The sequence below is a fragment of the Genypterus blacodes genome, unplaced genomic scaffold, assembly GCF_046128005.1.
Source record: "Genypterus blacodes isolate CSIRO-AG114 ecotype Tasmania unplaced genomic scaffold, CSIRO-AGI_Gbla_v1 ptg000033l_1, whole genome shotgun sequence".
NCBI classification, from domain to species: Eukaryota; Metazoa; Chordata; class Actinopteri; order Ophidiiformes; family Ophidiidae; genus Genypterus; species Genypterus blacodes.
The window spans coordinates 1,083,235-1,105,561 of NW_027466846.1; the positions used below are offsets into that span (position 1 = coordinate 1,083,235).

The following is a 22,327-nucleotide window of genomic DNA, read 5'->3' on the forward strand; positions in this document are numbered from 1 at the left end:
ACAATCTGATTGCACGAGACATCTGTCAGTCAAAAGGCGGGCTCTGGACGTGTCAACCCACCCAAACAGTGGCGTTCATTGCTGAACGCGTTGTCAGTCAGAATAACGCATGCGCACACTTGGCTCCCACAAAACGAGAGCAAAAGGTGACGTAAAAAGTCCCCGGTGGCGAATCCCGTGGCGGGGATATGATTGGTGAGATGCGCAGTCATCTGTCCAATCAAATAACACCACGGAGGAGCAGCGAGACCATTGGTGGATTTGCGCACCCGCCGATAAGATGGAAAGACGTGATTGGATATTTCAGACGTCATTCATAAGTGGTTGTCAGGACTGGCAAACAGTCGAGCTGAAACTATCAACGTGGCTTCAGTTTCGGTACATTTCCTGTTCCTGATCACGAGTCCGGATAAACAAAGAGATAATGACATAATGACATGTCTCTGAGCATATCAATGAACACTTAGTAAGGGAGGCACGCCTGCTAATAACGTTTTGGAACATTTCTACCACCCGACACTAATTTAAATATAATTTACAGTATTAATAGCTGCGAATATATTTCAATAAACTTCTAGACTGTGTTTTGTCATGTTGGGTCATGCTGCAACATATTGCCTGATGTGCTCAGTTTGCGCCTTGACGGATAATTCAATCTAGCTACATCTCTGGCGCCCTCATGTGGTTAAAAACAAGCAAACGTAGCAGATAGCTGAGTCAATTCTGCACCAATGAGGATTTCAATCATAACTTTATTCCATGTTCAGTATAGCAGACTACACCGTTTAAAACTTTATATTGTACTTTTCTTGCAGTAAACTGCATTTGGAAGGAGGTATATACCGCTGCATGTTCAGACATATTCAATAGACAGTAAAGCAGACCATTTAAATGACCCAGCCTAAAAGGTGAAAGGTCATGTTATACATCACAAATGGTAACCTCTGGCAGCATCAAGAGTTCAGAGTTGAAGACTGGTAAATGCAACTTTGTATGCTTCCTCAATTGCAATTGTTTAACAACTTACTGTGTATGTTTGTTGAAACAGCTGGGATGCAGGGTCAGTACCTCTAAATCCCAGAGTTGTCAGGGTCATGCCGGCGCTCTATCAGACTATTAGAGTAAAGAGAGAGCAGTCTGAAGCAAACCTCCTTACCAACTGATACACAGTACCTTCCAATCCTGAGGTCTGGGTCTGATTTTGGATACAAGCAGCCAAAAGGAGTGTCTTTCACAGCGTCTGAGCTCACCCTTAGGGACAAGGCGAAGAGCTTGGACGTGAAGAGGGGGCTCGCAATAAATCTGCTTCCGACAGTGGGTCAGGACGCCTCCTGCACCCCTCCCCATGGGGGTGTTCATCGACACATCTGAGTGAAGAGACCATGGGGCTGACCCAGAATGAGCTGGAAGGATCAAAAACGCGTCTGGCGTGGGAATGCCTGATCATCCCCGAGGAAGAGCTGGAGGACTGTGGCGAGGAAGACAGCCTCTAGGGCTTCTTTTGCTTAGGATGTCGAGAAAAAAAAACACTTGGATAAGAACGTGGAAGCTGGATGAATATTCAATAGAATTGTCTTGACTTGATCGGATTGTTTAAGTTGGTACATTTACAGACAATCATAGTAAATAAAAACAAGGAGGCATTTCGTCATCACTTTGGTGCTGTATTGGTTAACAGACGATTCCACAGTCGTACCTTTACAGCAAAATAATCACAGTCTCATTGGTTGAAGAAGAGATGAAAAGAAATGCTGGTTCAAAAATATTCAACATGGTTTTCAATCTGACCAGATATTCTCAGGACTCTTTTAATCCGTCTATAAGTCACAGTGGCTGATGCATTTAAAACCTTAACGTTTTAACTAGATTCGGAATAGAATCAGACAGCAAGAAATTAATCAGTAACTCAACAAAAGTGGCTTGTTAACAAACTTCCCACCAACTTAATGAATCCTCCTGAGGCTGTTAAAGTTGTACGTACGGAAAGGAAAGCAAAGATAAGGCATTGTAACAAACTCAGAGGGTAAAGTGATGAGTTTCGTTTCAAAACAAGGTGGAAAATAAAGGATCTCGTGGTTAAGTACGGTAACTAAGGCTCGATTGATTAATTCATCAACATAATCAAGGTAGGTAGAGTGCAGCACCACACTGAAGAGAAGAAAACAAACAAGAAAAATGTCAAATAAATGGAATGACGTCTTATCTTCTAAACACACATCCAAGCCCGACCGACTGAACCTTCTCAGTGCTCAAATGTAACGGTCAAAAAGCTATTTGGTCAAATTAAACAGAGATTTGAGGGGGATTTCATTCACTTGACTGAAAGACTGAAAAGGCCCCGAATGCACTTGCAGCGCTACATGTTGTGTATCGGCACATTTAAAGTCTATGGCACCGGACTTGTTGTGATCGCTTGGTTTTCAAGAATGAGAAAAGGGACTCAGTGGGAGCAGGAACACGGACATGCGAAGGACAAGAGAATACACAGACACACTCTCACTGGGTTGTTTGAGTGGGAACGGTGTGCGGCGTTACTGTAGACTGGACTTTAACCATGCAGACTGAGTCCTTCAACAAAGCTGGAGGTGATGTTGAAACAGGAGACCGGGGGGAATCCACAAATATATTACGTAAAGCCCCCGTCTGCACACTGAACATCACCTGACACACTGGAGGCTTTACAGTTCAGAAGGTCCCGTCTAGTCTACGTGCAAATCACCGATATGGCTAAATGGTGCCCAGTGGGCCGACATGCTGCGGGGATGACGCACAAGGAGATTAGGGGGACGACCACGTGAAGTAGTCTGAAGTCGAACGCGAGCGGAAAAAACTCATCTGGAGGGAAAGGTCAGTGTCCTACAGTCACAGCATGATGTCACCTCGTGGTTCTCAACCTCAATGCCATAGAGTCCACTGTCTGTCAGCGGGTCATGCACGGCCCTCCCCCATCTCTGCAGCTCAGACTGTATGGTGATCTACTGTGGAGATCACTGACACACACACACACACACACACACACACACACGCGCACACGCGCGCCTCCTTCAATGCCAACACGACCTGTTGTCTATTTAGTTCAATTTTGAGACGTCGTTGTCATGGCGTTGTGTGTCTTCAGATACCAGCACACCACAGAGGGCTTTTAAGAACTGTATTTTGTAAAACATCCAATTCTTCTTTGAAGCGTGTTGCTGTATGTTTGGTATATTAATTAGTGCAAGTGATTTGACTGCTTAATGTTTTGAGGAGTTCATATTGCCACATTTGTTAGGTGAGATCACGTGAGTCAGCTAAAAGGCTCCAAGGCACATTGACTTTCTAACATCTTACATCGGCTCCAGCGTTCACCGGGTTGTTAGACTTCAAACCGGAGCAGTTTAGACGATAATAAAGCCTGATGTATGATTATTATCTTATTAGATGTTATTTAATAGCACAAATTTAATAGGACTGCAACCGGAATCTCTAGGCACACCTTCATCCACTCTGCAGTGCTGCAGTGTGTGTGTGTGTGTGTGTGTGTGTGTGTGTTGACCACGCCGGGCCAGGGCCCCGCAGACATTCAATCAAGCTTCCTAATTACAGGAGGAGCCGCCATCCCCAGTGTGTCCAGGCAACCGCGCTACGTCAAATACAGACTGGCGGGGGGGGAAGCACATACTCCCACACTTGATTTTACAAATCAGGCACTTGAACACATACACCCACACAGAAGCACCACTTGCTGGACAGGCAAAAAATCAAGTGAGTAGGAATTGAGCTTCGCAGGAGTTACGGGTGTAGAAATCATAAGCGGCACTTGCGGGAGCGAGTGAGGTCATTGGAGAGGGAGGGGGCGCGGGTGAATAAGGGCAGACTCTTCAGTTGACGGGAGGGTCGCGGAGTTTAACGCTTCCGTCCTCCATGCCAAAGTAGACCCTTTCAGCCATGCCCACGAAGAGCCCCGTCTCCACCACGCCTGAGGAGGACACACACACACACACAGAGAGTGGTTAAAGACCACAGTCGGCAGAACATTCAGACGCCAATCAACAGGATCTGCTTTCTGATCCCGACTTTCATACCACAACAACACATTGTCTTTGTCAGCATGACTGGCTTCGTCCCATTCCATTAGGATTGTCTAAACACAGTATCGTACAGCTACAGTGTGAGACAGCTAAAGCAGTGAGACAGATTGTTACAGGCTCTCATTCACTGGCGGACTCATCAGTCGTCGGCACATCAGCGGTCAGTCTTTGGCCTTGGACATAAACGGGGAATCAAGAGTGTGACAGCGGCTTACCTGGGATCATCTTGATGGCCGTGTTGACTTCCTTCCAGTTCCGAGCGCTGTCGAACTTCCAGTCCAGGATGAAGTTGCTGTTGTCGGTGACCACGGGACCCTGAGAGCACAGACACACACACGCAGAGACTTGATAAGCCGGGGGGGGGGGGGCTTTCCAGGTAGAGGAGAGCGTGTCAAACTGGCCTGAGTGGAACACAATTCAGTTCTCAAAGTGGATGTTTGTGACTGTGACGCCAAAGTGCCGATGGAAGAGAACAGCATGTGTGCAATCGTCAAAACTTCCCGGGGAAACAAAGGGGCGACTTAGATTCTAATTAGTCGACAAACAGTTTGCAGGCTCAAGAGTCAATGGGAACAAACAACACCGAGAGGCAGCGGGACAAACGGCTCCGTCTGTTGTTGGGACGCTGCCGGGAGGTTCTAAAGGACAGGACGGACGCAGCAGGAGGCTAATTATTTCACTTACACTGCGCCGACTGTTAATGAGAGAGAGACACACACACAATGTAGCAGACTTACATTACCACCCATTACAGAGGGGGGAGCAATTGAGGGTTCGGTGCCTTGCTCAGGGGCACCTCGGCTTCCCCTACCGACTGAGCCACACACACACACACACACACACACACACACACACACACACACACACACACACACACACACACACACACACACACACACACACACACACACACACACACACACACACACACACACACACGATTTCTTGATGTCGGGAGGTATAGTTGGGAATTCCATTTCAGCCGGAGAACGACGGGTCTCGTCCCCGTCTGGCTCAAGGACACTGCACCCTTCCAAGGACAAACCCAGCGTCCTTTTGCTTCAAATTAAGGACACTTCATCTTACCAATCCACCCGCCGCCGCCCCCTTTGATTCAATCTTCAAACTGCGGGCGGCACATCTCCACAGAATGGCGAGTTCATTTGTAAAGCAGAGCACGATCTACCAACGGGACAATTAAGATGCATGAGGAGCAAGAAGAGCCGCAGGGCCGTTAAAGAATATGTGAGACAAGACAGGAGACCTACAGCGAGCCGTTATGAAGCTTCTTTCTAGTCGATTCTTTGTGAAACGCTCCTCGTTCTCTGCACCCGAGAGACCGGATTGCGTTGTTGAAAGAGGAACATTCAGACGGAAGCAAAATGTTGCGCGTTGAAGAATGTTGAAAGAGATTCCTCAATAGACAATGTGAAGACAACGGAGAAGTGCAGGCAGATGCTCCACTTACTGCTTTACTGACAGCCATTCTCAAGTTGGCTTCCCCTCCGAAACGCTTGGCTATCATCCTGGACACGGGCACGTACGCCATGGGGATGACCTCAATCGGGACCCCCTTCTTCCACTGCTGGCCCAGGGCGTCAGAGTCCTTCCTGTGACATAGTGATGTAGTCAAAACATGCCATCTTCCCCACCTTTTGCCTTTATAATTCTCTTTTTTTTTGCTTCAAGAGGATTCACACACCTGTAGTCGGCGATGACGACGAAATGCTTGGCGCAGCCGGCTACGATCTTCTCCTGTGTCAGGCAGCCTCTGGTGGAGACGGAAGAGAGGGCGGGCGTGAGACAGATGCCAGAGGTGAGATTGCCGGAGCTGTGCTGCCGCCCGCGCTCGGCTGTACTCACCCCCCTCCTTTGATCAGTGTCAGATCCGTGTCCACTTCGTCCGCCCCGTCAATCGCCACGTCCAGCTGCATGGGGGGAGACAATTTATCACACAGGCAGAACACAGGAGATAATAACTCCGCCGGCTGGAAGATTTGATCAGGCGCCGTGACTGGCTGGATAACACAGTGTACGGGTCAGCAAGACAAAGCCAGAGGTCGTCAACTGCACTGAAAGCTTTGTTATTGATTGGACTTTGATTGGATAAGATGATTTGTCAAACCGTTTGGTCCTGGACCTTTGGCCAGTCCTCTACATTTACAAATTGCCACAATCAGCAATGTTCAGCACATCCTTTTTGCCGGGCGGGCCTCATTTTAGCCACAGGTCCGATAGGAGCTGACCAGGCTCGGGAGCCAACGTACTGCGACTTATTGTGTGGCTCCTCGCCGATCAGATTCATTTGTAACGAGCTCAACGCACCTCTGGGTGTCTGTCCAGGTCAGACAGGGTGAGGCCGTGCTGCAGGATCAGCTGACGAGCCTGAGGAGGGAGGGAAGGTGAGGATGAGCGATGCAATTTAAAAAATAATAAAGTTACTTGTATTGCTTCAAATGTATGACATAACGCTTCGTCTCAGTGTGTGAGCTGGATGTACAATCACAAAGAAACAATAAGATGAACTCTGTGTACATGTGACACGTGTTACTCTATGTGTATTAAGCAAAGTGTCTCCAACGCTCAAACCAACCTGGAAGGAGGTGGGCACACACGCGATGTTGAGCTTCTCCTGACGAACTCTCTCCGCTATAACCAAACAACAAACACAAAGACACAGGCAGGGGTTATTTATCTGTGATCGAGCCTGAACGCATCCAGCCTATTCGCTACACACTCAGCAAATCACACACACACACACACACACACCTGTGAGCGCATACAGAGTTGTCCCCACTCTAATGCACCTTGAGATGCAGGGTAAACATTGATTTTCATGCATGACAAATAGTCAAATGTCCAAATATAAATAAAAGTGATTCACTTCACAGATTTAAAAGAAATAAAAACAAACAGTTCCACTCACCCAATCTGTCCACAGCATAGACGATGGTTGATCCACTGCCCACTCCAACTACCTGGTTGTTCTGTTGTAAGTGGGGAAACTCTTGTCTTATAATTAACCTTATAAGAAGTCAAGCTTGGAATGTAAACGGTCAAGTTACAGAATATCATAACAATTTCAGGGCGGATAGAAATGCGTTGTAATGATGAGTTAAAGCGCCACATCACTGTATGACGGAAGTGTTTAGTAAGAAAACAGCCCAACACATAACAGAATTGTTATAACTGTTACAGAATATCATAACAATTTCAGGGCGGATAGAAATGCGTTGTAATGATGAGTTAAAGCGCCACATCACTGTATGAAGGAAGTGTTTAGTAAGAAAACAGCCCAACACATAACTACCATCATCCCGAGCTCTTTCCTGTTTACATATACATTTATAATATTTAATGTGTTTAAAATTAAGTTATGTAATGCCGCTTTCTGAGCCTTTTTCAACTCTAATTTCTATTTTCAGACCGCTGCCTGAACTTCACGGTCTGTATAATTAATATCAGTTCGACCACAACACTGTCTGCATGCTAACAGACGTCAATTTATCTTGTAAGCGTTAATACTTTTAGTGCATAATGCTAGACAAAGTTAAGGCTTCGGTGCAAGGATTCTGAAACTAAGCTGATTTATTTCTAAAAACGGTGCGGGTTAGATAACGTTAATAAGAGAAGATAAGCTACGTTACATAGCTTTCTATTAGCTACCTAGCTCAGAGGTTAGCTAAATAAGTTTGCAATGACCCGGTGCTAACTCCAAGCTAACACCGACACCGGAGAGTCGGTCGTACCTGGACGTGGTTGTCCACCGCCGCGTAAGCAGCGAGCTTCTTCGCCTCCTCCGCCATGGTGGTGGTGCTGTTAACAGCGGACTGACTGAGCGCGCGCACGTGTTTCTGTCCGTCGGGGAGCGCGAGACGAAATCCAGCTGCTAGGTTCCAGAAGAAGCCCGGCCCCTGGAGTCTCATGAACCTGTGCACGCAGAGACAGACAGGCGGGACAGATGGACAGGGGAGGACGGACACGGAGACTTAAAGATAGACAGAGCAACAGACAGACACACCGGTCAGTGGACCTGTCTAGTTTTCCTTTACTGATCGTTTCTTTAGAGTTGTTTTTTGTTTTTGCGCAGGTGCAGCAAAACAGTGACACCGTGGGGACACAACGAGAACAGCAGAAGATGCGCATGGAGACGCTCAGCTGTTAAAATGATTTTTGAGAATTATTATCATTATCGTTATTATTATAAAAACAAGTTTGGATAATATATAAAAAAATAAGATAGTGTATAATATATAAAATAGAAACTTAATTCTGTCCTTTGAATAATAAGTTATGTTCAGATCATTCATGTACTATATCTTATTGTGGAACAGATGTGAAAGGATTCATTCACTGCAAAGCTGAAATCCACTACCAGGACCACAAACTGCTGGAACCTGTGTTTCTCATTACTGGACACTATACAGTACGTTGACTGTATGATGCTTGTATATTTACTTTTAAAACAAATATAAAAAATCTTCTTACACCCATCTGCTATTTATTCTGAGATTCTTCTTAGATACAGTATGAGTGGCAGCCATTTTGACACATTTGCAGGGAATACACGCACACAGAAATGTTTACATCACTACTACTTTTTATTTGGCAAACAGCTTGAGATAGTCTCTCTTTTTCAGTGTACAGTATATATATACTATAATAAACCAACACATTCTGTTTGATAACCATTTTTTTTCTCAGTTTTACATATTACAGCTTACAAATATAGCTGATCTTTTTGACAAAATTACAGATCTGTTTGACACCTAAATAGTATGCTATATAAAAACCCACATCTTACATTCATGAATAGAAAAAGTAGGCTATATGAAATCAGGAAAGAAAGGAAAAACACCACAGTACGCAATTTCAAACAAATCCAATCAGGAGGGAGTCAAGGTTTCACAAACAGAGTAACAGAGTAAGTGTGTGTTTCACTCTGAATCCAATGTGTAAGTCCTCTGAGAGAAGTTTGCTGCTATTCCAAATCATCAGTACAGAGAAGATATCAAGGAACGACAACAATACTGTCACATAAGGAGAATGCTCAAATCTCTGTACCCGCTCCAAAATTAGAAACTAAACCCTTGCCTCAGATTATATAATGGAGAGTCGATAAAAACTAAACTTTGCATTGCAAACTGTACATATTACTTCATACCTCACAATCTCTTCTCTAACCAGTGCTGTTTTAAGGCTTAGTCCAAGGATTATGCAAATGTTTCAGGCTTTCCTCTCATGGCCTTGCGATCATAGCATGAGACATCTGCTTAAATTGGACATCTTACTCACATCTGTAAGACAATGTTGAACAGAACTGCATGAGGGAGCTGCCATTTTGATATTGGGAAAGCAACTGAACCATAATAAAATCCTGCAGTGTGAATGCCTCGTTGACAGGCGTTTTTTTTTTTTCCTTATGTGTATAGTAATTAAATCAACACGGATTGTTATGTGAACCATGAGAATGGCCTGAAAACTCTGCTGCCTAAAAACCACAGCTGGCCTGTCAATGCTTCACCCACAGGTCAGGAAAACCTGGATATCACCAGGGAAGGTCGGGTTCATATACAGTATTGCTGAATATAGAGCATTGCATTCAGTTTATTGAGACATTACTGGGTGACTTGCTGTTTTTTTTTTTGTAGGTGTTTGTGTGTGTGTGTATGTGTGGAATAAATGTCCGTTACACAATGGTATCACACTGTATCAAAAATCCAGATGAGTCATGCTTTGAGATGTGAACCTCGGCTCCATTAAAATACACAGAGGAGCAAACCAGTGCTTAGCAAGTTTCTCCTTTTTTTATTTGTAGATAAGATAATCTTCCCAGACGTCTGGATTACATGACAACATTTGCAAGCATTGATCTAATCATAACATCTAAATAGAAAACAAGACCGGATTCATTTAAAACTCATCTCTGAACACTGGTTCACAAGAAGAAAGGAAAAAAAAAAGAAACAAATGCATTTTGTTACTCCAAAGCCTGTGAAATCATCTTTTTTTTCCAACCTTAACCCTACTCTCACGATGAGCGATGTGCCAGAACTGCTCTGGATATTGACGTGGTGTTGGGTCTTTGATATGTAGACACTGAGGCAAACACTGATGTCAAACGGACAACAAAACTACAACTATCAGTTACCGTGGAATGTAAAGGAGAAAACAGATTCACTGAATTACAGAATATCGCTCCAATTTGGGGTAAACACACACAATTAATGTTGCCCTTTTATCTGAATACACTTTTATTATGATAAATAAATATTCTATTTCAATTTAACCTAAAATACCATTTTGTATATAGCCATAATATAATCTAATATATGTATTATTTGATAAAGATTTATCTATATGTTTTGGTTTGTGCTGTTATTCTAAATAATGACATATAATATATACCTCTGGAATGTATTTTCTATTCAGTTGAGCACTTATATTCCACCATAAAAATGAGGTTTTCAGGAAGCATGGAGGGGGACTGGGAAGCAGTGTTTCCATGATACACACTTCCTCTTTTTTCCTCTCTTTAACAAACACTGATCATTTGTTGGAATGACTTAGAAACTAAGTATGAGCAGCCACAAATGTCCTTCATAGAAAAAGTGAAATCACAGCTGAAAGGTACAGGAATGTAACACCACAAGAACCAGCTGGCACAATGACGCAAATACAAAATGGTTTGCTTTACAGTGGCCTCACTGCAGTGTGATTACCAGTTACTTTACCCATGGAAAGATTTTTTGAAGCACAAAACACTATGCAAGCATACCAATGTGTTATTGTTCCCGGTGGAGAACGTGTAGAAACTAAATGTGAGTGCAAAAAGATCAAAAGAAGGTATTATCGGTATGCAACAGCAATTTTTGTTCAGCACTTGCACAGGATCATTGTGTACTTTACTCACAGGTTAACACACTGCAGAGAGGACATTGTAAAGTGTAACTATAGAAAGAAAAGGAATGAGAGGAGTTTGTGTATGGCACTGAGGGACGGTACAGGGATAAAACAAGAGGTGAAACAGGGAATTCTGAACGGTCCGTGTTCCCTGGCATGAGAGAGGTCATCTGTCCCACATTTGGCTCTCATCTCTCTTTCCCACACGACGCCTCATGTTTCCAGCGCTTCACCTGCAAGATTGTTCTCACCTGATTCAAAATCAAACAGTCGCTACTTCTCCTTTTTGCTTCCATTACAGTTTTGCATTGAAAAATAGGTTTTCTCCTCTTTTCTTTTTTTAAATTTTGAATTCCAGACGGCTACTTGCGGACCCAGAGCTTGGCTCTGTCTGGAGCTACATGTGTTGGGCGTCCATTATGTCCAAGTATTTGGCCTCAATGATATGAGGAAGCACGTTGTTCCTAAACACAGAAGAGACAGAATTTATCAGTCATTACTTGTTTGGCAAGGAGTGAAAAAAAATCCAAACGTCAGATCTTATCAGACAAGATTGATCACTTCCTCCTCTGCAGTTCCAATGAAGGAGAGAAAATGAACAACACATTGGCAGCTGATGTAGAAGAACTATGTGATTGTGCATAAAAGCACCATGGTTGCGTGTGGGGAATTTGTAATAATACACAAGTTGTTATCTTAAATGGAATGCAGCTGTGAATTTGTGTTTCCTGTGATTGCACTCATCGCATTCAGTTTAACTGCCACACAGAGCCTGATTCAGCTCAGAAAACCTGTTTAGAGCCTCTAATGGCTGTAGAGGGCACTGTGCTAAATCTGGGAAACAGACCCTTATGGCATCACAAGGGATTCACTGGCTGAAAAAACGTAAACACTGAACACAGGGCTGAACATTCACAAATTCATTCACTTTGCTTTAAGCTTAAGCTCGGATGCCTCTACGAATATCATGCAACATTCTCTTTAATAGTAACAACACAAACTTGAAGCTCCCCCTGGTGGTAAATCACATGATTACACAGAATCAAAGCAAATAAAACCACAATTTCTGTGAGTAGTACGGCCACAGTACCTGATGGGGATAAGCATGATCATCAGCAGAGGAAAGATCATCTTCATATACGGTATTGGGTACATGCCGAACGTGCACAGCACCAGCAGCTGCATCATCTGCAGGAAGGTGAAGTAGTGGATCTTCCTCTGGGGCACTTTGCGGATGTAGTGGGTCGGTGGGTAAGATGTCTGCGGGGGGGATCAGGATAGATTCAAATTAAACTTTTATTCGTCCTCACTTTTGCTGCAATACTAAACAAATGCCTCAACTAAGTGGACGGCCCACACACATACAAGACATGCACTCTGGCTCTGAGGCAGCATGTATTTTTAGCCTGAGTGAATAAGAGAGAGAGCAGAAGTTACTGATATAGGGGTTTTAGACTTTTAAAGACGTTTGAAAGCTGCACGGTCAAATATTTTTTATGTAAAAATCATTATTCTTGCCTCTCTCTAACCAACTGGCCTAATTGGAATTCTGGTGTTGGGTTTTGGTCCTCCCAACCAACGAGAGGCAATAAATAAGAAATGAAAAGTGATATCTGCCAAGGAAACAAGTATGCAACTGCAGTGGAAGTAAAAAATGGAGGTTCTGGCACAGACGTGAAGAGGAAGACTCCAGGAACACTTCAAAGTATTATGAATAACCCAAATTCAATGTGAGAAATTTTGGCCCAAAGCCCAAACCCAAAGAGTTCTTATTTGTTGTCAGTGTTATACTTAAATCTGGAGTCTTCGACCATAAGACAGCGACAGCGTTTACTGAACGTTGTAAATATGGAAGGTACAGATTTTTTACAACCTGGAAAACACCAAAGATCATCTGTGTGAAAATCCTCTCTGCCGTTTTGTATAAAAGTATTACAGGCAGTTTTGCAGATGATTAGCGTTAGCATTACAGGAATATTGAGTTAAAGTAGAACAATTCACCTCTCTGTGCCATTTGGAGGCGCCATTGTGTGAATTTAGTCCATCTTACAGTCAGGCCATTTGATTTGGGTCAACTGTGTCATATTGACTTGTGTGTGTTTGATGGGTTTCATCTTTCATTTCTCAATTTAAAGACATTCTTACACACAGTTGAAGGACTGACTGTGAATCAATGAAAGAGTGACGGACGGCCCTCTTGGTTTTTGGTGGAGGGGCAACCCATTTGTTTTACATTTGTATCCCAGATTGAAGCTTTAGAAGTGTGTTGTAAGTTAATATAACTTTCATAAGAAGTGAGAAAGCTTTCACTGATTGATTTACTCTTCGCCCAATCATTCATCTCCAGTCTTGCATTCATTCATTTTTTCATTCTTCCATCCATCTCTCCGTGCACTCACTCATCCGTTCATTAAACCCTCTATCATCCTTTCATTAATCATCACTGAGTCATCCATCCTTCCATCACCTAGCTATTCATGCATCCATCCATCAGTTACACTCAGACTGATTGTAATGGTGACTGACGACCAACAACGCCTGATGTGTCTGAAATCTTGAGACCCCACCCACCTAGTATCCAAAGTGGATTAACCAATCGATCAATCAATCAATTAATCAAACTATATCTAATTGATTTCCATAGCTGGTGGACAGGATCATAAGTAAGGCACAATTTAGGTTTAAAATGATTGATTTAACAATGATTTAACTGTGGAGACTTGGAGACTAATGCATATAAAGACGAGCCAATAAAACTGAAAAACAGCATCAATAAAAACGGGTCAAATATATAAATTAGATGAATAAACGTAATAAAAACACAAAGGCTAAAAGTGTGACCGAAATTCAAAATAAGGAGACTAAAGAGCAGCAACAATAAAACAATTTTGAACGAAAAGAAAGAAAGATAAAAAGCAATTATAAGTAATTATAACCAAAATAGATTTAATTTAATTGATTACAACACTAATGGTCTAAAAATGTAAAAGGTCAGGTCTTCAGCTTGCATTTAAAAAGAACTAAAGTCAAGATTTTTAGCTGCCCTCAGATTGTCTGTGACTAACGGCCGCCTGGCCAAAGACGGCAGATAACACTTTATCGATTACTGTGAGATGAGGTGAGGGGCCCACCTGTCTCACACACCCAGAGCATTAACACAAACACACAAAAAAAAACATTTGCAAATATTATTTTAATCAGGTCAGCATCACCTGCGCCGGGCAGCCAGTCAACCATTTGATCTGTAGAGGCCTGTCATCAGCATATGGTCTCTCTCACACACACACACACACACACACACACACACACACACACACACACACACACACACACACACACAGAGACAAATCATGTACACACACTTACCTGCTCCTTGAGGAGGAGAGCCATGCGGTCGCACATCTGGTTTCCGTCGATGGAAGTGAGAGCGATATAGAGGAAGAGGCCATAGAGGACGGGCTTGGGGATCCACTGCAGGGGGACGGGCAGCAGCAACACTGACACGCCGATAAAGATGTTGGCTACCAGAGAGGTCAGCCGGGTCTCCTTCACCTGGACAATACTGAGGAGACACACACACACACACACACACACACATACACACACACACACATAATAACATGCAGAGATGAAAGCTACTGAACAGAAGGCTCCTCCGCCGTGTTAAGGTATTGTGATAGTTTATGAATACGTATAAATTGGACATGATCAGCTATAGGATGAGCAGTTAATGCAATTTCTTGTTTACTGTACAGTACAAAATGAAAACCATCGACACAGCTGTAATTTATTCAGATTTCTGATTGGAGGGTGATTATGAACTTGTTTTTGGTTTTGAACAGAACAAAAACAAACAATTTCCCCTCTCTCATTTTGTCTGCACTGACATAGATATGGAAATTCTCAGAAACCAATTTACAGACATTGGCGAATACTCTGAAGGACCCTGGATTGTGCATTTCCTTCCCGTGTCCATAATTACATCCTCCTGCTCTTGTATGAGGTCATCACCTCTGCTCCATCATCAACTGAAACACGTTTATGGCACTTGAAAGCTTAAGTAATTCCGAATCTATGCAAACTATAATTTTGAACATCTCTACAGTGGTGGAATGATGAACGTAATCCTCTCGTCTCTTGAAAAACTCCTTCACCTCCTTCACCCGGAGAGAAGACGGCTGCTTATATGGCAATCACGTAATCAGGGAAAGAGCAGGATACAGTAGCCTGTGACACGAAATTACAGTCGCCGCACGCTCTCGAGACGACCTTTAATTGGGTGCCTGATTAGCGCCAGGGGTGAGAGGAGAGGACGGGTAACTCACGTCTCGTAAAGGTGCCCCCCCTCCACGCGTTGCTCCACAAAAGCCAGCTGGCGCACATGCAGGGTGGAGTGGGGGAAGGCGGCGTGCATCCAGGGCAACCCCAGCACCGACATCAGGATGTTAATGAGCCCGGAGAGCATCAGGTCCCAGTGATACGCCGTGCCCTTCAGCAACCTGAGGGGCAAACGCAACTGTTCAAGCAACCACAACAACAACAACAACAACAACAACAAACCAAACAACAGCGTATTGACTCTGCGGAAGTTCTGGCTCACTGTACCGGAGCGTTGCAATTTCCATTTCCTAGTTTCCCTCCTCGAAAATTCCAGAGGGAAATATTCATTGCTCGTCTAACAGTTCTTTTCTTCCACTCTTTTTCTGTTTTTTCCTGTTCTTCCTTAAATCATTCTTCCTTTTCATGACTGCTTCTTTGAAAACATCTTTGCCTCACTTTATCGTTCCTCACTTCCCTCATTGGTTCAAAATGTATTTTATGCGACATCGTTGTGTAAAGAAACTGACATTATCTACACTTTGAAAGTTCCCTCACGAGTGACCTTTCCATCAAGAGCAATTTACAGCGTGACAGCGTCTGTGTCATGCTCAAGGGCACGTCAGCAGGTTGCATGACTGCTAATCAGTGTGATCGGCGTGTCCAGGCCCCTTTTTAATGCGCATTTACAGTTTGAGGGTGAAAACACACACAAACGCACACACACCCCTGCAGAGAAGCGTGGAGATGCAGTGAAGCTGCACAGCGGGGATCCTCTCTCAACATCTGGAGAAAAACGTTCAGTGGTGTCGTAAAGGTCACAGTGTTCCTCTGTTTGAGTTATCTTAAGGTTCTGCTGTCAGCGTCAGTGACATATCGATTATCCTTATCCTCCTTTACAAAAACATTCTGATGAACATGCTTTGTGTGTGTGTGTGTGTGTGTGTGTGTGTGTGTGTGTGTGTGTGTGTGTGTGTGTGTGTGTGTGGAACAGGTTGATTATGTTGCTGAAGGACATTGCTAACCTTAGGAGACTGATGGTCTTTGTGAGTGTGTGTTGTGTGTGAATATGTTCATGTGCATGCGTACGTGTATTTATGTTCCGTCAGCTGCGTAATATGTCATTTATAAAGTCAATGTATACAGGCTTCCACTTAAGGCTTAAGGCTGTAATCATTGTTGAAATCTTCGTCTCTCACCGGTTCTCTGGTGCATTAGTCAGTGACACAACAATGTTCTGGTCGATGAAGATGAGGAGGGCCAGTAGGAAGCCGAGACCCATCGCACTGACAACGTTCATGGCGGACAGTCGTTCGAACGGAGCTACGTTGAAGACGGGCCGGTTATGAACTCTGAAGACGGGAACTGTTCAGGAAAAAGACAACAATGAGATTTTTAAATATATGTAATAAAAGCCTTCCATTGTAAAAGAAAGACATATTGTTAAAGATTTTGATGCTTAAACGACATCTATCAGCAGTTCAAATACCCAGCCAGTGTTTCGATGACTCATCTGTTATGACTCAGGATTTATGACTCATATTTTCATAACAAAAACCTTTTTTCTACAAGTAGCTGTAATTTTCTTTTTAATGTTGGAAATCTCATTTTCGACTGTAATTCATCAAAATTCATTCAAATGTTGTACAGTTCCATCAATGTGGGAAGAAATGATGAAAGGATAATGAGTGTGTTAGGTCACAGCTTATTGTTTCTGGAGGTAAAGGAAGAGAACATTCTGAGCGGCTGCCTTGGTAATAACAATTGGTGAACAATCAATTATATTTAAAGAAACTCTTACATATTGGCTGAGTCCAGTAAGACAACGGTAGCATCAATGAAATAAAGCCATCAAATAACAGTGACCTAGCAGTTAAGACAGCCTGCCTTGTTAACGAAAAGGCCACAGCTTTGATCCTTTAAACAGCTTTGGACAAGTGTGTCATCCGAATCTTTAAAATGTAAATGTTATCCGCAGATAACTGTGCTGTCAAAAAATTACAGGATGACAGAATCTCCTTTTTACAACTCATTCCTCATTTTTCACAACTCAAGCCAATGTGAAAGCTGCATCATTCTTACCACACCAAACAAAACACAGCGCTTGGACTCTTGAACAGTTACACTCAGTCTTAAATATGGTTGATGTAGGAATAATAAGAATGTACACAAATGACTTTACTCATTTTACCAATACATGTATCTTGCTTTACAAACTCAAATGAAGCCCACTGCACCCCAAACTGTCCAGTAAATGATACTAACGCTCAATGTCATTGAAAACGTAGGAGCCGATGAAGGAGAACAGCAGTACGGAGATCGGCAGGGCGCAATCCGACAGCACCTCCCTCACTTTGGCATGCAGGAATGGACTGAAAGAGAGGAAGAGGAGGGAGACAAATATAATAGACGAATACAATTACTGTGGACAAGACAAGGACAATGGCTGCAATCCTGACACTGCTTAAGTACCTCGGCTATCCTTTGCTTACACAATTTAATCCAGCTTTGAGGTTGATTTGATTACTCTGAGCAATCAGAAGTCGAACATAAAAGCGTATTAAATCACTGGGCTCCAGCAAAAGCTTCGACCAAAAGGAAAGCTTTGTGAGAGCCATTCTGGTAAGTTCCTGTCGCTCCTAACAGTCTTCCGAGTCAAGACCCGATTCAGCAGGATTCCTTCATGGCGCAGCAGTGCACCCATCCAAATGAAATTTAAAAGATGTCCAGTGATTTATCTTAAGAGTGCTGCAGTGGTGCTGTGTTTCACATACCTCCTTTTAAACTGGTAGAGGGTGTAGCCCATCCATAAAGTCCCCAGCATGAGCAGCAGGCAGAGGACGGGCCTCTCTCGACTGCACTGGATTAAGTTATCTGGGAAGGTGTTTAACGCTAACCCGGCAGCCACCGCGCTCCTGTTTCCACTCGTCGGGTCTGCTTGGTCCCGCAGCCGCTGGATGGCCTCAAAGCTTCCGTTAGACAGTGAGGGGGCGTGGTAATACCTGTGAAAGACTGCAATCACCTCGCTAGATCAGTTTCACAAATGGATCATTTTTGCCATTCAGGGCTGAGCATTGGGGAGATTTCAAGAAAAGAATGTGTGTCGGAGCTTTATGTGGAGCGGACACTGAGAATTCACTGACAGTTCTCTTGTATTCCAGGAGAGGGCAGTCACAACTCTCCAGCTAGAAACATGTCCTCACATTAAAATATGTCGTAGATTGCCGATTAACAATTTCATATTTCTGGGTCATTTTGTGTTGTTTTCCACAGTTTAAAAAGTGTTATGTGGTATTTGTCATTTACTTTTTCTATATTAACCTATGTAGTTACTGCTACACCACTTAAATATATCAGAAAAGGGAGTATGATGAATTTCTGCATATCATCCCTTTCAATAGTGAGTGAGTGACACAACCTGTAAAGAGACCTTTCAGTCAAACCAAGTGAAAGTTTAAAGGCAAGCAAACATGTACAAGAGAGAGAGACAAAAATAACACACCAGACACACACACGTGCTTTTACTGAAAAACGTTTTGGGATGAAAGTGTCAACAGGCTGGCAAAAGGTGAACGTTATGGTGATGGCATATGAGGTTGGAATGTGTTTTAAAAATGGTCTCTGAAAATTGAACTACTGCACTGGCAATCTCCAAAAATGGCATCGTCACATCCCAAAATAAATGATATACTGCAATCGTCCGTCTCGTTTTTGGGAAATTAAATTGGATAAAATATTGAGGGTATTCTAGGACAGGGTGTTGGGGAAATGTCTGCAGGATGGGTTGAAACCCTGCTCTGATTATGTTGTACACTATCTCTCTTGGCCTCTCAGTCTGTTGAACCAGAAAAAAATATTTGGAAATTGTATTTATTTATCGTTTCACCAGTAAAAAAAAAAAAGTTTTAGCGGCTGGACAAGAAACTCAAATGTAATTAACAGGCCCGGTCCTTCGTCGACTACATCATTATCATGGAAATATCCGGTGAAATGTTTTGTCTTAAGGAGTTTTTAGAAATCGTATTTACGAGGAATTAACTGTTCGTTAGTGGCTTTTGGAAAAACAACATTGACATCACTCGTGTCAATTTCTTTTGGAAAATGCTCTAATTCTATCCTTCTGGAGATAAGGTCATTTTTTCCAATTTCATATGTTGAACTGTTTGCCATTTTGGCCACCCTGTTAACAAACAAGCCCTTGAAAATGCCATTTTGTCAATTCGCTGGCCGGTTGACTCCCTGCACCTCAGTAAAGACAGGACTGACAGCAGGTATATTGTTAAGTGTTAGCACAGGGTCTGATTAGGAGGAGCTGATATCAGTAATGTTGCAGGGAGAGGTTTCAGTTAGAAGTAAAGTGTGAATGTAAATGCAGAGATGTAAAGAACTTGCAGACAAGCGGAGAAATCGGTGGGTGTTGTGTCAAAAGTGCTGGGAAACTTCACGTTAACTTACTTTTCGCGGTTCCCTTAACTGCATCCACCACAAACGCAATGGATATAAACAGAGCAATGACCTCCTCTGTGGACCTGCGGAACACATGAACACAAATGGACTTTAAAAATATTCCTGGTACAAAAAAGAATGTGGGTTAGGGTTTAGGGTTAGTCAATTCAAACAGCAGCAGATTTAATGACGCTAAAAAGCATCATTCAACTCAAAGTAGCCTCATTAACAAACATTTGTCACTGGCCTGGTTACTGTATTCCCTCATTAGAATGTTGGATAAGCTACTCATAAAACACACCGTCATGTAAACAATACAAATCTCAGTCTAAATTTGGTTGATGTTTCAAAAATGTATCTAAATGGACATTCTGATCCGATATTCTATACATTGTTACGCCACTGCTTCAGCTTCAGTATCTGCTCGCATACTAACGCGCCCACCACCCACGGCCGTGACTCCTGGGTAGCATCTGAATGCAGTTGTTGCAGCATTTTTGTGTATAGTAAGAGACTTCAGAGCATGTTAGAACATTTGACAGCATGGGAAGCGGTTTAAAGTGTGGCTCTCACATATGTAGCAGCTCATTGACATGCTGATTTTTAATTGGCTTTTACCTTGGCCACACTTTCCATTTACACGCTAGTAATGAAACGAAAGGAAAGGAAGCTTTATTAATGAGCCTCACTTACCAATAACACATCTCCAGAACAATCTTAGAGAATTAAAGTAAATGGAATCATTTGGGGGTAAATAAGTGTTGGATATTATTAGATGCTATCTGAAAATGATATAAATAAAGTTTATAAAAAGACAGTATTGTGGTAGCATTTGCATTAATTGTTGTAATACACATACTGCATATTCTGTGCAAAGCATTTCAGCTGATTTTCAATGAATATATTTCTAAGATGAAGGGGAATTTTTGGTTTTTGATTTTGAATACTAATGAACGGATGAACTTTGAAGAACTCTAGAACATGAATAGCAGCTGAATAGTTTAGTGTTTTTTTCTCAATCTTCTCCTCTTCATGGAAGCGTATTCGGAGCTGCCCTTGCTGCGGGATGACCTTGTTTTGTGTGAAATGCGGTATACAGGGCCATAGGGCAGTAGAAAACACAACATTTAGATGTGTGGAGACATGAAAGCAGGGTTAACATTTAAACTGATTGTTCCTCTAAAAAACATGTCTTTCTGATTCTGCAGGGATGTGCAAAGTGAATATAAGGGAACTGAACTGAAGAGTAATTAATTCAGGCAAGCTGAATTTCTGCATGTGTGTGTGTGTTTGACTGTGTAAGAACCTTTTAAAGAGCTTCATGAGCAGGCTGACATTGAAGATTCCTCCAAGGATGAGAAAGAGGCAGTTCCAAAGGCCGATGCAGGCATAAAATGCTGCGAAGTCCAAGTCGTAGTCATCACAGATTCCTCGGATAACTGCAAGCATGCGTGCATACAGAAACAGAAACACACATAAGACACACACACACAAACAAATGCAAATGAGTCTGAAAGAATGGGGGTGAAACCAAACCATTTCCTAGAAACATTAAGACCAAAAGAATAAAAGAATTGTCATAAATTTGCCAAAACCAGAAGAATTTAGCTGTGATCTTGAGTAGATTTGTGCCGATGAGCCGCAACTTTACAAACAAGCCATTGTTGTGGTGAGACACAGGCTGCTAGTAATGTACTCTAATTAGCCCCATGAGAAGGTGCTTAGCCCAAATCTATCCTATTTACTTCAAAGATCATCGCAACTCGACCCCAGTAGCAGCTACAGTAAAGAAACTACATCCTGGCAGCTATTAAGATCATTTAAATTTCAAACAACAAAAGGATGCTTTTGGCTGAAAACCAACAGCAACAGTGATTTATGTGGTGTTTTCACTCTGACTTAAATTGAAAGTTTGCATGTTGGTTTGTGTGATGAGTGAGTTTCTCCACCCTTGGGCCCCCTGAAACCCATCACTGGGTGAAAAAACAATTCACGTTCTTTTCTCCGTCCCTGACAAAACAAGAGTCTTTGGAGATACGTGCTTTTTGCTCCACCGCAGCAGGAAAACTCATTATGGGCATTTGTGTGAACAAAAACATTTTCCGACAAACTAAGTCACTCCATCAGTGTTTTCTTCTGAGACAGAGACCAGATGAGGACACAAGCTGCTGTTCAGCATGCCACAGTGCCTCCTACTCATGATTTTGATGTAATCTTCTTAGTAACCAAACCACCCCCAATGCTCCCCAAATAATCTGTCAAGAGAATGGAAAATTGGAGAGAGTCATTTTATCTGTGGTTGAGTTGAAAGGAAGGCGTTACCGCTGATGAAGATGGCGAGGGGAGCCGTGGTTAGAGGGATGACCAAAGGAGAACCAGCAAAGAGAGAGTAGATGACTCCTCCGATGCTCTGGCCAATGATGGTCTTTCGGACGTCTGAGCAGAGAGGAACACACACACACGGTTATATAAATTACCCTAAGATGTCTACAAACACAGGGTGGATTGCCACAGCATTTGTTTAGCCAAAGCTCAGGCTCCCTAAGGAAGGAACCCTTAAGGGTTTAGGGAACAACAGAGCATTCCGTCCT

General features: G+C 42.9%; 2 protein-coding genes across 4 annotated transcripts in view; both read right to left on the minus strand.

Moving 5' to 3' along the window:
- Positions 1 to 1,643: 1,643 nt before the first annotated feature.
- rpia (ribose 5-phosphate isomerase A (ribose 5-phosphate epimerase)) lies at positions 1,644 to 8,149 on the minus strand. Of its 2 annotated transcripts, XR_012961532.1 has the most exons (10): positions 7,820 to 8,149; positions 6,997 to 7,057; positions 6,664 to 6,719; positions 6,396 to 6,455; positions 5,934 to 5,998; positions 5,773 to 5,841; positions 5,539 to 5,680; positions 4,286 to 4,385; positions 3,022 to 3,958; positions 1,644 to 2,990 (listed from the first exon to the last, which is right to left on the minus strand). XR_012961532.1 is itself a non-coding variant. In XM_076146683.1 (9 exons), the coding sequence occupies exons 1-9, from the start codon at positions 7,994 to 7,996 to the stop codon at positions 3,861 to 3,863; spliced, it is 828 nt and encodes a 275-aa protein (XP_076002798.1). In that variant the 5' UTR covers positions 7,997 to 8,149; the 3' UTR covers positions 1,644 to 3,860. The 2 variants fall into 2 exon arrangements, 1 of the variants encoding a protein (XP_076002798.1); XM_076146683.1 differs by having other exon boundaries at positions 1,644 to 3,958.
- Positions 8,150 to 8,652: 503 nt separating this feature from the next.
- slc4a11 (solute carrier family 4 member 11) overlaps positions 8,653 to 22,327 on the minus strand; it is a 68,760-nt gene continuing 55,085 nt past the window's right edge. For both annotated transcript variants that reach the window (XM_076146685.1, XM_076146684.1), the window contains exons 11-20: positions 22,059 to 22,172; positions 21,043 to 21,175; positions 19,746 to 19,819; positions 18,065 to 18,302; positions 17,556 to 17,662; positions 16,490 to 16,655; positions 15,299 to 15,472; positions 14,340 to 14,535; positions 12,064 to 12,233; positions 8,653 to 11,437 (exon numbers count right to left, since the gene is read on the minus strand). In XM_076146685.1, coding sequence (XP_076002800.1) covers positions 11,371 to 11,437; positions 12,064 to 12,233; positions 14,340 to 14,535; positions 15,299 to 15,472; positions 16,490 to 16,655; positions 17,556 to 17,662; positions 18,065 to 18,302; positions 19,746 to 19,819; positions 21,043 to 21,175; positions 22,059 to 22,172 — 1,439 coding nt within the window. In that variant the 3' untranslated portion in view covers positions 8,653 to 11,370. The remainder of the gene's footprint in view (positions 11,438 to 12,063; positions 12,234 to 14,339; positions 14,536 to 15,298; positions 15,473 to 16,489; positions 16,656 to 17,555; positions 17,663 to 18,064; positions 18,303 to 19,745; positions 19,820 to 21,042; positions 21,176 to 22,058; positions 22,173 to 22,327) is intronic.

Excerpts from the sequence above, each read along its gene's own strand:
- rpia (XM_076146683.1), bottom strand. The coding sequence starts at position 7,996 with ATGAGACTCCAGGGGCCGGGCTTCTTCTGGAACCTAGCAGCTGGATTT. Across the intron at positions 5,999-6,395 it reads ACCTGGACAGACACCCAGAG|CTGGACGTGGCGATTGACGG; the intron begins GTGCGTTGAGCT and ends CCCCCCATGCAG. Across the intron at positions 5,842-5,933 it reads ACACTGATCAAAGGAGGGGG|AGGCTGCCTGACACAGGAGA; the intron begins GTGAGTACAGCC and ends CGTCTCCACCAG.